Source organism: Entelurus aequoreus, linkage group LG15 (genome assembly GCF_033978785.1).
Source record: "Entelurus aequoreus isolate RoL-2023_Sb linkage group LG15, RoL_Eaeq_v1.1, whole genome shotgun sequence".
NCBI classification, from domain to species: Eukaryota; Metazoa; Chordata; class Actinopteri; order Syngnathiformes; family Syngnathidae; genus Entelurus; species Entelurus aequoreus.
In genome coordinates, this window is record NC_084745.1 from 9,171,398 (window position 1) to 9,186,034 (window position 14,637).

Consider the following 14,637-nt stretch of genomic DNA (forward strand, 5'->3'; position numbering starts at 1 on the left):
ATAAATATGTACATAAAGTGTTGTAATTATATTGTAAAATGGATGGATGGACGTTTAAAACAAAACTGTTATTATTAATTAGTAAGTATACATTTTTTGAGCCTTTTTAGAGAAAATCATATCATTGTAGTAAATTATGCAAATTACTCGATGATGTCATGGTGACCACGCCCATAGCCACGCCCCCACCGCCACAGGTATCTTGGCAGTTTATGGGAAACACTGGTGTGTACCTCAAGTCCCTTCACTGGCTTCCTGTTTCACTCAGGATTGAATTCAAAGTCTCCCTACTAACCCACCAGTGCCTCCATGGAAATGCCCCCCTCTACCTCAAAGAACTACTCACCCCCAAATCCTCCACACGACACCTCCGCTCCGGACAGGCTAACCTCCTCCAACCTCCGAGGACAAAGCTACGAACAATGGGAGACTGGGCTTTCTGCTCCGCCGCTCCAAGTATGTGGAACGCTCTCCCTGACCACCTGAGGGCACCACAGACTGTGGATGCTTTTAAAAAAGGCTTAAAAACCCTTCTTTTTTTAAAAAAACTTTTTTTTTTAGATATATGCATACTAGTTTTAGCTACTTGGCTGTTCTAGTTTTTATTTGTATTTATTTTTTATTATCTTTTTATTTCATTTTATTTTTTAATACACTGTAGCACTTTGAGGTTGTTTACTCAATGTAAAGTGTTTTTTACAAATAAAATCTATTATTATTATTATTATTATTATTATTGTTAGTATGCTAACTGTAACATGCGTCAAGTACCAAAAATATTTCTGAGGTGTGTACCTGAAAAATGTGTTTAAAATGCTAACATTAGCATGTATCTACTACCAAAATATTAGCAACATTAGCTTAAAAAAGCCATCATGCTAATAGCACTATGCCAACAATAGTTACAGTTAGCATTAGTGAAAAACCAAAATATATGACACTGAGGCGTATATCTGCTAAATCGGCTAAAGAATCTAGTATGCTAATGTTGGTATACTAACTGTAACATGCGTCAAGTATCAAACATATTTCTGAGGTGTGTACCTGAAAAATGTGTTTAAAATGCTAATGTTAGCATGTATCAAGTACCAAAATATGACTCAAGTGTATACCTACAAATAGAGATGTCCGATAATATCGGCCTGCCGATACTATCGGCCGATAAATGCTTTAAAATGTAATATCGGAAATTATCGGTATCGGTTTTTATTTTTTATTAAATCAACATAAAAAACACAAGATACACTTACAATTAGTGCACCAACCCAAAAAACCTCCCTCCCCCATTCACACTCATTCACACAAAACGGTTGTTTATTTCTGTTATTAATATTGTGGTTCCTACATTATATATCAATATATATCAATACAGTCTGCAAGGGATACAGTCCGTAAGCACACATGATTGTGCGTGCTGCTGGTCCACTAATAGTACTAACCTTTAACAGTTCATTTGACTCATTTTCATTAATTACTAGTTTCTATGAAACTGTTTTTATATTGTTTTACTTTCTTTTTTATTCAAGAAAATGTTTTTAATTTATTTATCTTATTTTATTGTATTCATTTTTTTTTAAATGACCTCATCTTCTCCATACCTGGTTGTCCAAATTAGGCATAATAATGTGTTAATTCCACGACTGTATATATCGGTATCTGTAATTAAAGAGTTGGACAATATCGGAATATCGGATATCAGCAAAAAGCCATTATCGGACATCCCTACCTACAAAACTTTCTGAAAAAAAAATTAAATAAAAGCTAGCATACGAACTTTAGCATTAGGGATGTATTTTACACGATATATCCCGCCCTCTCACAGCTTCTCGTACACAACGACGTAATTACGTACGTACGTAACACATGCACGCACATTAGCTTTCTTGGACTGCTTTTGAGCGCCGTAAACACCAAGCGAACCAAGCTCATTTTAAGCCAGCCAGGGGTGTTGTTGTTGTATTGTTTGCTTTGAAAGTTGTTACTGTGGGGAAGTTACAAACAGCACCTTTAAGGCCTTCCGCCTGATTGCAGCTGAGATAGGCTCCAGCACCCCCCGCGACCCCAAAAGGGACAAGCGGTATAAAATGGATGGATGGGTTTGCTTTTACCGTGGCTTGAAAATCCAACAAATGTTTGTTCTCTGATGTAAATGTTTGAATGGCAATAATAAGTCCATCATCTCTATGTGTTTTGCTAGAACAGTGTACCCCGCCTTCCGCCCGAGTGTAGCTGAGATGGGCTCAAGCGCTCGCCGCGACCCCGAAAGTTGGTATGGTATTTTTTATTTTTTTTACAATCATGTGTGCTTACGGACTGTATCCCTGCAGACTGTATTGATATATATTGATATATAATGTAGGAACCAGAATATTAATAACAGAAAGGAATAACCCTTTTGTGTGAATGGGGGAGGGAGGTTTTTGGGGTTGGTGTACTAATTGTAAGTGTATCTTGTGTTTTTTATGTCGATTTAATTTTTTATTTTTTTTTATTTTTCTTGTGCGGCCAGGTACCAATCAATCCACGGACCGGTACCGGGCCACGGCCCCGTGGTTGGGGACCACTGCTCTATATGACAGGACTACTCTGCTGTTTATAAGTACCTAATACAAAAAAAAAAATGCTTGTCAAAGGTCCTCTATACGACAGAACGACTCTGCTGTTTTTAAGTACCTACTACAAAAAATGGTAGTCAAAGGTCCTCTACATGATAGAACTACTCTGTTGTATTTGAGTACCTACTACAAAAAATGGTAGTCAAAGACACTCTATATGACAGGACTACTCTGCTGTTTTTAAGTACCTACTACAAAAACCGCTAGTCAAAGGTTCTCTATATGCCAGGAATACTGTGCTGTTCTTAAGTATCTACTGCAAAAAAAACGCTTGTTAAACTTCAAAGGTCCTCTATATCAGTGGTCCCCAACCACCGGGCCGCGGACCGGATTGGTACCGGGCCGCGCAAGAAATAAAAAAAAATAAAAAATAAAAATAAAAAAAATAAAAAATAATTAAATCAACATAAAAAACACAATATATACATTATATATCAATACAGTCTGCAGGGATACAGTCCGTAAGCACACATGATTGTATTTCTTTGTGAAAAAAATAAATAAAAATAAATAAATAAATTTAAAAAATCCCCCCCGGTCAAATTTTCAAGCAGCTACAAAAAGGTTGGGGACCACTGCTCTATGTGACAGAACGGCTCTGCTGTATTTGAGTATCTACTGCAAAAAATTGTAGTCAAAGGTCCTCTATATCAGTGTTTTTCAACCTTTTTTGAGCCGAGGCACATTTTTTTCAGTGAAAAAATCCAAAGGCACACCACCAGCAGAAATCATTAAAATATGAAACTCGATATTGACGATAAAAAGTCGTTGGATATGACTTTAAAGCATAACTAAGCATGCAACACTATAGCTCTTGTCTCAAAGTAGGTGTACTGTCACCACCTGTCACATCACACCCTGACTTATTTGGACTTTTTTGCTGTTTTCTTATTTGTAGTGTTTTAGTTCTTGTCTTGCGCTCCTATTTTGGTGGCTTTTCCTGTTTTGTTGGTATTTTCCTGTAGCAGTTTCATGTCTTCCTTTAAGCGATATTCCCCGCACCTGCTTTGTTTTAGCAATCAAGAATATTGCAGTTGTTTTTATCCTTCTTTGTGGGGACATTGTTGATTGTCATGTCATGTTCAGATGTACTTTGTGAACGCCGTCTGCTCCACACGCTGTAAGTCTTTGCTGTCGTCCAGCATTCTGTTTTTCTCCACTTTGTCGCCAGTTCAGTTGTAGTTTCGTTCTGCATAGCCTTCCCTGAGCTTCAATGCCTTTTTTTTTAGGGGCACTCACCTTTTGTTTATTTTTCAGTTTAAGCATTAGACACCTTTTTACCTGCACACTGCCTCCCACTGTCGTCTGAAAAATTGTGATCACGATTAGCTACCTGCTGCCACCTACTGATATGGAAGAGTATTACACGGTTACTCTGCCGACACTCAACAACAACACATCATTTGCAGACTATAATTACTGGTTTGCAAAAAATGTTATACCCCAAATAGGTGAAATTAGATAATCTCCCACGGCACACCAGACTGTATCTCACGGCACACTAGTGTGCCTAGTGTGCCGCGGCACAGTGGTTGAAAAACACTGCTCTATATGACAGAACTCCTCTGCTGTTTTTAAGTACCTACTGCAAAAAAATTTAAACGTTAATCAAAGGTCCTCTATATGACAGGACTACTCTAACGTTTTTCTGTAGGAGGTACTTAAAAACAGCAGAGTAGTTCTGGCATGTAGAGGACCTTTGACAAGTTTCTGTTGTAGGTACTAAAAACAGCAGAGTAGTCCTGTGTAATATAGACAACCTTTGATTAGTATTGTCTGTTGAAGGTACTTAAAAACCGCAGAGTAGTCCTGTCATTTAGAGGATCTTGGACTACCATTTTTCTGTCGTAGGTACTTAAAAACAGCAGAGTAGTCCTGTCATATAGAGGATCTTTGACGAGATTTTTTTATCTTTGATGAGTTTATTTAAGTTGTATTTTAAAAGCAGAATGCTCCTATCATAGAGGACCCTTTTGCTGTTTTTAGGGACCTACAAATAACACTATCAGAGTGCTCCTGTTAATAATTGAGGTTCTTTGACTGTGTTTAAAAGCTGTTATATAGAGGATCTATGACAATCATGTTTTGTAGTATGTCGCTAAAAACAGAGTGCTGCTGTCATCTAGAGAGAATGTGCCTTAGTAGCGTTTTTGTAGTACAGGTCTTTAAAAACAGCAAAGTGATCTTTGACTAACGTTTTTAGTAGCTCCCTTAAAACAGCAGGGCGATCCTGCCAGGATCTTTGACAAGCATATTTTGTTTTAGATTTTTCAAAACAGAATGCTCCTGTCACGTAGAGGATCTTTGATTAGCGTGTTTGTGTTAGGTCCTTAAAAGCAGTGTGCTCTTATTCATATACTGGAGAGGACCCTTCGACTATTGGTATTCTAGCAGATCACTAAAAACAGCAATGTTCCTGTTCTAATCAAGGATCTTTGACTAGCATTTATGTAATACGTCCATAAAAAGAGCCATCAGACTAGTCCTGTCTGGATCTTGGACTAATGTTTTTTTGTGGTCTGTCCTAAAAAGCAGAGTGCTCTTATCATAGAGGACCTTGGACTAGTGTTATTGCAAAAAACAGCAGAGTTGTAATTGAGGTTCTTTGACTGTGTTTTTTTTCCAGCAGGTCCTTAAAAAGCTTCTGTCACAATAAGATATTTGACTACAGTGTGGGGATAAAACAATGAGAACATTCTTAAACAAGTTTTTTTTTTTTTTAAATGTTAATATAACTTGCATTCATGTTAGCATTTAAGCTAGTTAGCGATTAGCGTACTAGCTGAACAGTGTCACTGCAAGTGGCGTGTCACTGCCTGCCCGTTACCGGAAGACCTATTTAAGTCACTTCCCTTCTAGGAATATTTTACAAAGGAATGTTTTATTAATTGTTTTGTATAAAAATAGCTTACTTAGTAGTAAAAGAGAACAAAAATATAAAAAAAGAACAAGGGGTAGATTTAAAAAAATCTAATTTTAATCACTTTCACTTTACTGACTCTCATCGGGTCATTTATTTTGTAAATGTTGATTTTTTTAAACGAGACACTTCAATATTTACCTGCGCACTTACAAAAACTACACTTTAAAAATTGTCAGTATTGGTAATTGAAGTGTTTGATGTGAAAAAAATAAAAAATAAAAAGAGTAAAAGGGATTTTTTTTTTTTCGGTTTCTTCACATTTTCAAAGTAAATAGTGTATTCTTAAATGATGTTCGTTTCCTTTTGTGGTTTCGCATGGAATATTTTGTATGACATTGTTATTGACATTAAGGTGAAGTTGGTAGAGTGGCCGTGCCAGCAATCGGAGGGTTGCTGGTTACTGGGGTTCAATCCCCACCTTCTACCATCCTAGTCACGTCCGTTGTGTCCTTGGGCAAGACACTTCACCCTTGCTCCTGATGGCTGCTGGTTAGCGCCTTGCATGGCAGCTCCCGCCATCAGTGTGTGAATGTGGAAATAGTGTCAAAGCGCTTTGAGTACCTTGAAGGTAGAAAAGCGCTATACAAGTATAACCCATTTATCATTTATTTATATCAAATATAAATGTGACAGATTGTAGCCAAAGGCTGATTTCCATCTGCATTTCACTGAAAAGAAACACGCCCAGGGCTCCCACTATTTCAACATTATAGTGAGTTGTATTTTTCATACACTTATTTTTGCTGTATTTATCTGGCACAAGTGGAAAACTGTTACTTAAAAACAGCAGAGTAGTTCTGTCATGTAGAGGATCTTTGATTAACGTTTTTTTTGTAGTAGCTACTCAAATACAGCAGAGTAGTTCTGTCATGTAGAGGACCTCTGACTTCCATTTTTTGTAGTAGGTACTTAAAAACAGCAGAGTCGTTCTGTCATATCGAGGATCTTTGATTAACGTTCTTTTGTAGTAGGTACTTAAAAACAGCAGAGTCGTTCTGTCATTTGGAGGATCTTTGATTAACGTTTTTTTTGTAGTAGGTACTTAAAACAGTAGTTCTGTCGTATAGAGGACCTTAGATTATAAAGTTTTTTTTTTGGTAGTAGTACTGTCATGTAGAGCAGTGGTCCCCAACCTTTTTGTAGCTGCGGACCGGTCAAGGCTTGAAAATTTGTCCCACGGACCGGGGGGGGATGAAATTTTAAATTTAAAAAAAATAAATAAATAAATAAAAAAGTTTTTTTATGAAAAAAAAAATATATATATTTTTTTTTTCATAAAGAAATACAATCATGTGTGCTTAAGGACTGTATCCCTGCAGACTGTATTGATCTATATTGATATATAATGTATATATTGTGTATTTTTTATGTTGATTTAATAAAAAATAAAAAATACATTTTTATTTTTTTATTTATTTATTTATTTCTTGTGCGGCCCGCGGACCGGTGGTTGGAGACCACTGATGTAGAGGACCTTTGATTAAAGTTTTTTTGTAGTAGGTACTTAAAAACAGCAGAGTAGTCCTGTCATGTAGAGCAGTGATCCCCAACCACGGGGCCGCGGACCGATTGATACCTTTTTTTTTTTTTTTTTAATCAAATCAACATAAAAAACACAATATATACATTATATATCAATATAGATCAATACAGTCTGCAGGGATACATTCCGTAAGCACACATGATTGTATTTCTTTATGAAAAGAAAAAAAAAGAAAAATAAAATAATTCCCGCCCCCCACCACTCCCCCCCCCCCCCCCCCCCCCCCTTTCCCCCGGTCCGTGGGACAAATTTTAAAGCGTTGACCGGTCCCCAGCTACAAAAAGGTTGGGGACCAATGATGTAGAGGATCTTTGATTAACGTTTTTTTGTAGTAGGTACTTAAAACAGTAGTTCTGTCATATAGAGGACCTTAGATTATAAAGTGTTTTTTTTGGTAGTAGGATCTTAAAAGCAGCAGAGTAGTACTGTCATGTAGAGGACCTTTGATTAACGGTTTTTTGTAGTAGGTACTTAAAAACAGCAGAGTAGTCCTGTCATGTAGAGGATCTTTGATTAACGTTTTTTTGTAGTAGGTACTTAGAAACAACAGAGTAGTTCTGTCATATAGAGGATCTTTGATTAACGTTTTTTTTTTTTTGTGGTAGGTACTTAAAAACAGCAGAGTAGTCCTGTTATATAGACGACCTTTGATTAACGTTTTTTTTGTGGTAGGTATTTAAATGCCTACATTAAACCGGTCCGTGGTGCAAAAAAATGTTGGGGACCACTGATATAGAGGATCTTTGATTAACGCGTTACAGGTGCTCTGACTGCAAGTGCAGGGTGGAATACTGCTGCCAAAAGTTCTAACTTGAAGAAAATTGTTTTCATGCTCGCAAATACTTTTTTTTAATTGAATACATTATTGTTTTTTACATGCAAATAATTTCTTTACTTGCAGAAAATCTTTTTTTTTTTACTTGTGATTTGTTGGGCATGAGTAAAAATATTAAAGTAGTTTTTCACTCCATATTTATCACCACATCCCTACTATAGTGTAATCCAGACCTGGGCAATTATTTTGACTCGGGGGCCAAATTTAGAGAAAAAAAATTTGTCTGGGGGCCGGTATATCTATTTTTAAGAACACTAATACAAAACCTCACAATAATAATTGAAAAACATTTTGACAGACCGCCCTAAAAAACGGAATGGAATTTTAAGTTTTTCTAAGAAGGATAAAACACTGAATATTAACAACATATGAACGTCACATCCCCTCTCCATCGACATATTTTACAATCAAGCGAAATGCGACAAAAATGCAACAAACAGCAAAATATGAACGCAAAGGGTAAAAAAAAACACCTAAAATCTGATTTATCTGATATATCACTAAGCTTTAGAACTTTGTTGTGCAAATCTCCTTCCGCGTCTGTCCCTGACACCCACATTTCAGGCTGACACTCTGTGGAAACGCTCCCCACCCACACTGCTTGGTGCCTCGTCTGAGCTGCTGTGACTGACATTACCATAGTAACTAATTAGATTACCATAGTAACTAGTATATCATGCAAAAGTGCAGATTCAAACCATTGAAATACTTTGTATAGTTCAAGACTTACGGTTATTTGAAAACATCACTGCACATCATGATGGCAGCTATAGTTTCCATCTTAAAGGCCTACTGAAAGCCACTACTACCGACCACGCAGTCAGATAGTTTATATATCAATGATGAAATCTTAACATTGCAAGATTAGTAAAGTGCAATTTTAAATTTCCCGCGAAATATCCTGCTGAAAACGTCTCGGTATGATGACGTCTGCGCGTGACGTCACGGATTGTAGCGGACATTTTGGGACACCATTGTGGCCAGTTATTAAGTCGTCTGTTTTCATCGCAAAATTTCACAGTATTCTGGACATCTGTGTTGGTGAATCTTTTGCAATTTGTTTAATGAACAATGAAGACAGCAAAGAAGAAAGCTGTAGGTGGGAAGCGGTGTATTAGCGGCCGGCTGCAGCAACACAAACACGTAGAGAACTGGGACAACAGAGACTCTTACCAGGAGGACTTTGAGTTGGATACGCGCTACCGTGAGTACGCAGCTGCGGCTTCCAAACATTTGATCGCTTGCCCGTACGTGCGTGCCGCTATGTGCATGTCACGTACGTAACTTTGGGGAAATATATGTGCTGTATGAACTTTGCGGAAGTGAACGGTACTTTGGGTTGTGGGATTGAGTGTGTTGTGCGGGTGTTTGATTTGTATTGGCGGGTTATATGGACGGGAGGGGGGAGGTGTTTGTTATACGGGATTAATTTGTGGCATATTAAATATAAGCCTGGTTGTGTTGTGGCTAATAGAGTATATATATGTCTTGTGTTTATTTACTGTTTTAGTCATTCCCAGCTGAATATCAGGTCCCACCCGCCTCTCATAGCATCTTCCCTATCTGAATTGCTTCCACTGCTCTCTAATCCTTCACTCTCACTTTCCTCATCCACAAATCTTTCATCCTCGCTCAAATTAATGGGGTAATTGTCGCTTTCTCGGTCCGAATCGCTCTCGCTGCTGGTGGCCATGATTGTAAACAATGTGCAGATGTGAGGCGCTCCACAACCTGTGACGTCACGCTACTTCCGGTACAGGCAAGGCTTTTTTATCAGCGACCAAAAGTTGCGAACTTTATCGTCGATGTTCTCTACTAAATCCTTTCAGCAAAAATATGGCAATATCGCGAAATGATCAAGTAGGACACATAGAATGGACCTGCTATCCCCGTTTAAATAAGAAAATCTCATTTCAGTAGGCCTTTAAAGATCTAAAAAAATTATTTGGGAATGTCCGAAGGCCAGATTGAAATACTTAAAGGCCTACTGAAAGCCACTACTACCGACCACGCAGTCTGATAGTTTATATATCAATGATGAAATCTTAACATTGCAACACATGCCAATACGGCCGGGTTAACTTATAAAGTGCAATTTTAAAATTCCCGCCACACTTCCGGTTGAAAAACTCCTTTGGATATGATTTATGCGCGTGACGTCACAAAATCCACGGAAGTGGTTGGACCCCATCAAACCCGATACAGAAACCTCTTGTTTTCTTCGACAAAATTCCACAGTATTCTGGACATCTGTGTTGGTGAATCTTTTGCAATTTGTTTAATGAACAATGGAGGCTGCAAAGAAGAACGTTGTAGGTGGGATCGATCGGTGTATTAGCGGCTAAGTACAATACTTACAGCAACACAACAAGGACTACTTACTACGCCTAGCCGATGCTTGCCGCCAAACCCACGGATGAAGTCCTTCGTCGCGCCGTCGATCGCTGGAACGCAGGTGAGCACGGGTGTTGATGGGAAGATGAGGGCTGGCTGGCGTAGGTGGAGCGCTAATGTTTTATCATAGTTCTGTGAGGTCCGGTTGCTAAGTTGCTAAATTAGCCTTAGCGTCGTTAGCAACAGCATTGTTAAGCCTTACCAGGCTGAGAATTTTTAACCGTGTAGTTACATGTACATGGTTTAATAGTATTGTTGGTCTTCTGTCTATCCTTCCAGTCAGGGGTTTATTTTGTTTCTATCTTCATTTGAGAACGATGCTATCACGTTAGCTCAGTAGCTAAGTGTGTCACCGATGTATTGTCGTGGAGATAAAAGTCACTTTAAATGTCCATTTCGCGTTCTCGACTCTCATTTTCAAGAGGATATAGTATCCGAGGTGGTTTAAAATACAAATCCGTGATCCACAATAGAAAAAGGAGAGAGTGTGGAATCCAATGAGCCAGCTTGTACCTAAGTTACGGTCAGAGTGAAAAAAGATACGTCCATCACTGCCTCTCCAGTCCTTCACTGTAACATTCCTCATCTACGAATCTTTCATCCTCGCTCAAATTAATGGGGTAATCGTCGCTTTGTCGCTCCGAATCTCTCTCGCTCCATTGTAAACAACGGGGAATTGTGAGGAATACTAGCTCCTGTGACGTCACGCTACTTCCGGTACAGGCAAGGCTTTTTTTTATCAGCGAGCAAAAGTTGCGAACTTTATCGTCGATTTTCTCTACTAAATCCTTTCAGCAAAAATATGGCAATATCGCGAAATGATCAAGTATGACACATAGAATGGATCTGCTATTCCCGTTTAAATAAAAAAATTTCATTTCAGTAGGCCTTTAACGGGTCTTAATTGGCCCAGGTCTGGTGTAACCTTATTGCTTTTTTAAATGGATATCATCATATTATTCTGGGTAAGGTATCTGGCAGTCTTGCATTGATTGATTGATGCACGCTTTGTCAAAGTGTCCCCAGAACAATTGAGCAGATTATTCCTGTTCTGGGCTGTCCAAGTCTGTATGAATAAAAGATGTGGCCTCCATTATATAAGGCGCAAACGTTCCAATGTGAGATGATGGTGTGTGTATCCTAACAGCTGGGACTGAGCTCCACCGCTTTGGTGGGAGTGAAAAAGAGGGTTGGGAAAAAATATTCCTGCATGACCATCATCCTCATCCTCATCCTCAGCTGCAGCAGGCCTCAACAACACCCAGACAAGGAGCACAAATGTCTGACAGCAGAAGGCCAAAGACGCTGCATCGCAATGCCTGGGCGACGTGCACGCGCAAACACACACGCGCGCGCGCGCGCACAGGTAAGAGTGGGCGATTGTGTCAACGTCTCAAGGTCAAACACTTTCGGGACCGCGGAGACAAAAGAGTGGCGGACGGAGTTCGCGAAGCTCCCCGCTCCGGGCTCACTGTGCGCCGGCTACACGGAGCTGGCCGGGGCCGCCTAACTGACAAACATCTGGAGGGGAGGAGCGGGAGGTGGGCGGTGGAGGAGGGGCGGGAGGGCGCTAACAATTAACGGCTAAATTCCGTCAGACACCGCCAGCGTGGATGGCGAGGAGATAACGGGAGTGTGCGCCGCTAACGGTGGGTGTTGTGTGGGACATGCTCACCCTCTGACAGCTCCAGCTCCAGCTCCGCCAGCCGGGCTCGGATCTCCAACGGGATCGGCGACGCCTCGCGGTCCGCCATTCCGCCGCCTCCTCCTTCGCTGCGAGGGAAGGGAGCTTCTCCGCGGGCGAAGGACAGCGACGACTCGCCGCGTCGAGGGAGAGAACAAAGGGGGGGTCCAAAATCCGGCTCCCGCTCTCCTAACGGGGGTCCGCCATGGCGCCCCGGGCCCCTTCTGGATGCCACGACGTACCGCTCGCTCCGGTGGGCGGCTGCCGCGGCGGGTCGTGCTTCGGCGGTGGGGATGGGGATGAGGATGAGGAGGCGAGAAGAGAGCCGCGGGAGGAAGCAGCGCCGTTTGCTTCTTTGCTGCGGGGTCACGTGACTCTGGCGGAGGGAAGGCGGGAGGGAGAAAAGGGAGGGAGGGAGTGGACGACAGTACCCAGTATCACCGGCAGGGGGAGCGCCTTGACAACCACACCTAGTAGTGACGTGTTATTGTCTATGCATACTACACACATGCTTGTGATATACTAACAACCAAAAAGCTGTGGCCTATGGCTTTGTACTTTGTTACATATATATATATATATACATATATACATATATATATATATATATATATATATATATATACATATATATATATATATATATATATATATATATATATATATATATATATATATATATATATATATATATATATATATATATATATACATATATATACATATATATATATACATATATATATATATATATACGTATATATATATATATATATGTATATATATATATATGTATATATATATATATATATACATATATATATATATATATATATATATATATATATATATATATATATATATATATATATATATATATATATATATATATATATATATATATATATATACACACACACTACCGTTCAAAAGTTTGGGGTCACCCAAACAATTTTGTGGAATAGCCTTCATTTCTAAGAACAAGAATAGACTGTCGAGTTTCAGATGAAAGTTCTCTTTTTCTGGCCATTTTGAGCGTTTAATTGACCCCACAAATGTGATGCTCCAGAAACTCAATCTGCTCAAAGGAAGGTCAGTTTTGTAGCTTCTGTAACGAGCTAAACTGTTTTCAGATGTGTGAACATGATTGCACAAGGGTTTTCTAATCATCAATTAGCCTTCTGAGCCAATGAGCAAACACATTGTACCATTAGAACACTGGAGTGATAGTTGCTGGAAATGGGCCTCTATACACCTATGTAGATATTGCACCAAAAACCAGACATTTGCAGCTAGAATAGTCATTTACCACATTAGCAATGTATAGAGTGTATTTCTTTAAAGTTAAGACTAGTTTAAAGTTATCTTCATTGAAAAGTACAGTGCTTTTCCTTCAAAAATAAGGACATTTCAATGTGACCCCAAACTTTTGAACGGTAGTGTGTATATATATATATATATATATATATATATATATATATATATATATATATATATATATATATATATATATATATATATATACATATATATATATGTATATATATATATATATATTTTGTAGGAATGTCCGATAATGGCTTTTTTGACAATATCCGATATTGTCCAACTCTTAATTACCGATACCGATATCAGCCGATACGGATATATACAGTCGTGGAATTTACACATTATTATGCCTAATTTGGACAACCAGGTATGGTGAAGATAAGGTCCTTTTTTTAAAAAATTAATAAAATAAAATAAGATAAATAAATTAAAAACATTTTCTTGAATAAAAAAGAAAGTAAAACAATATAAAAACCGTTACATAGAAACTAGTAATTAATGAAAATGAGTAAAATTAACTGTTAAAGGTTAGTACTATTAGTGGACCAGCAGCACGCACAATCATGTGTGCTTACGGACTGTATCCCTTGCAGACTGTATTGATATATATTGATATGTAATGTAGGAACCAGAATATTAATAACAGAAAGAAACAACCCTTTAGTGTGAATGGGGGAGGGAGGTTTTTTGAGTTGGTGCACTAATCGTAAATGTATCTTGTGTTTTTTATGTTGATTTAATAAAAAATAAAAAAAACGATACCGATAATATCCGATATTACCTTTTAAAGCATTTATCGGCCGATGATATCGTCAGTCCGATATTATTGCACATCTCTAATATTTTGCATTCTATTTTAGTTACTTTGAATTTACAACCCCCTGGCGCTGTTTTGTACTGTTTTTGTACTTACTTTGATTATTTCTCAACTGTTTGTAAATGTTGAAATGTATGTATAAAGGTTAATAAAAACAACAACAAAAAAATATGCTGTGATATACAGTCACACAAATATGTATTTGCAGTATTTTAATTGTTTCTCTGTACATTATACATTTCACAAATTCTGTATTTGTTTTGATACGTCGATGTAAATATATATAATACAGGGGTGTCCAAAATGCGGCCCGCAGAGTGTCCGCCCTGAGATCGGTAGGTTGTGAGTTCAAAGTCAAACCAAGTCATACCAAAGACTATAAAAATGGGAGCCATTACCTCCCTGCTTGGCACTCAGCATCAAGGGTTGGAATTGGGGGTTAAATCACCAAAAATTATTCCCGAGTGTGGCCACCGCTGCTGCTCACTGCTCCCCTC

At 38.5% G+C, this 14,637-nt stretch overlaps 1 protein-coding gene across 2 annotated transcripts in view; it reads right to left on the reverse strand.

The window, feature by feature from the left end:
• The window catches only part of LOC133629756 (disco-interacting protein 2 homolog C-like), an 85,678-nt gene extending 73,177 nt beyond the window's left edge, over positions 1-12,501 (reverse strand). For both annotated transcript variants that reach the window (XM_062020722.1, XM_062020723.1), the window contains exon 1: positions 11,986-12,501. In XM_062020722.1, coding sequence (XP_061876706.1) covers positions 11,986-12,064 — 79 coding nt within the window. In that variant the 5' untranslated portion in view covers positions 12,065-12,501. The remainder of the gene's footprint in view (positions 1-11,985) is intronic.
• Between the last annotated feature and the right edge of the window lie 2,136 nt (positions 12,502-14,637).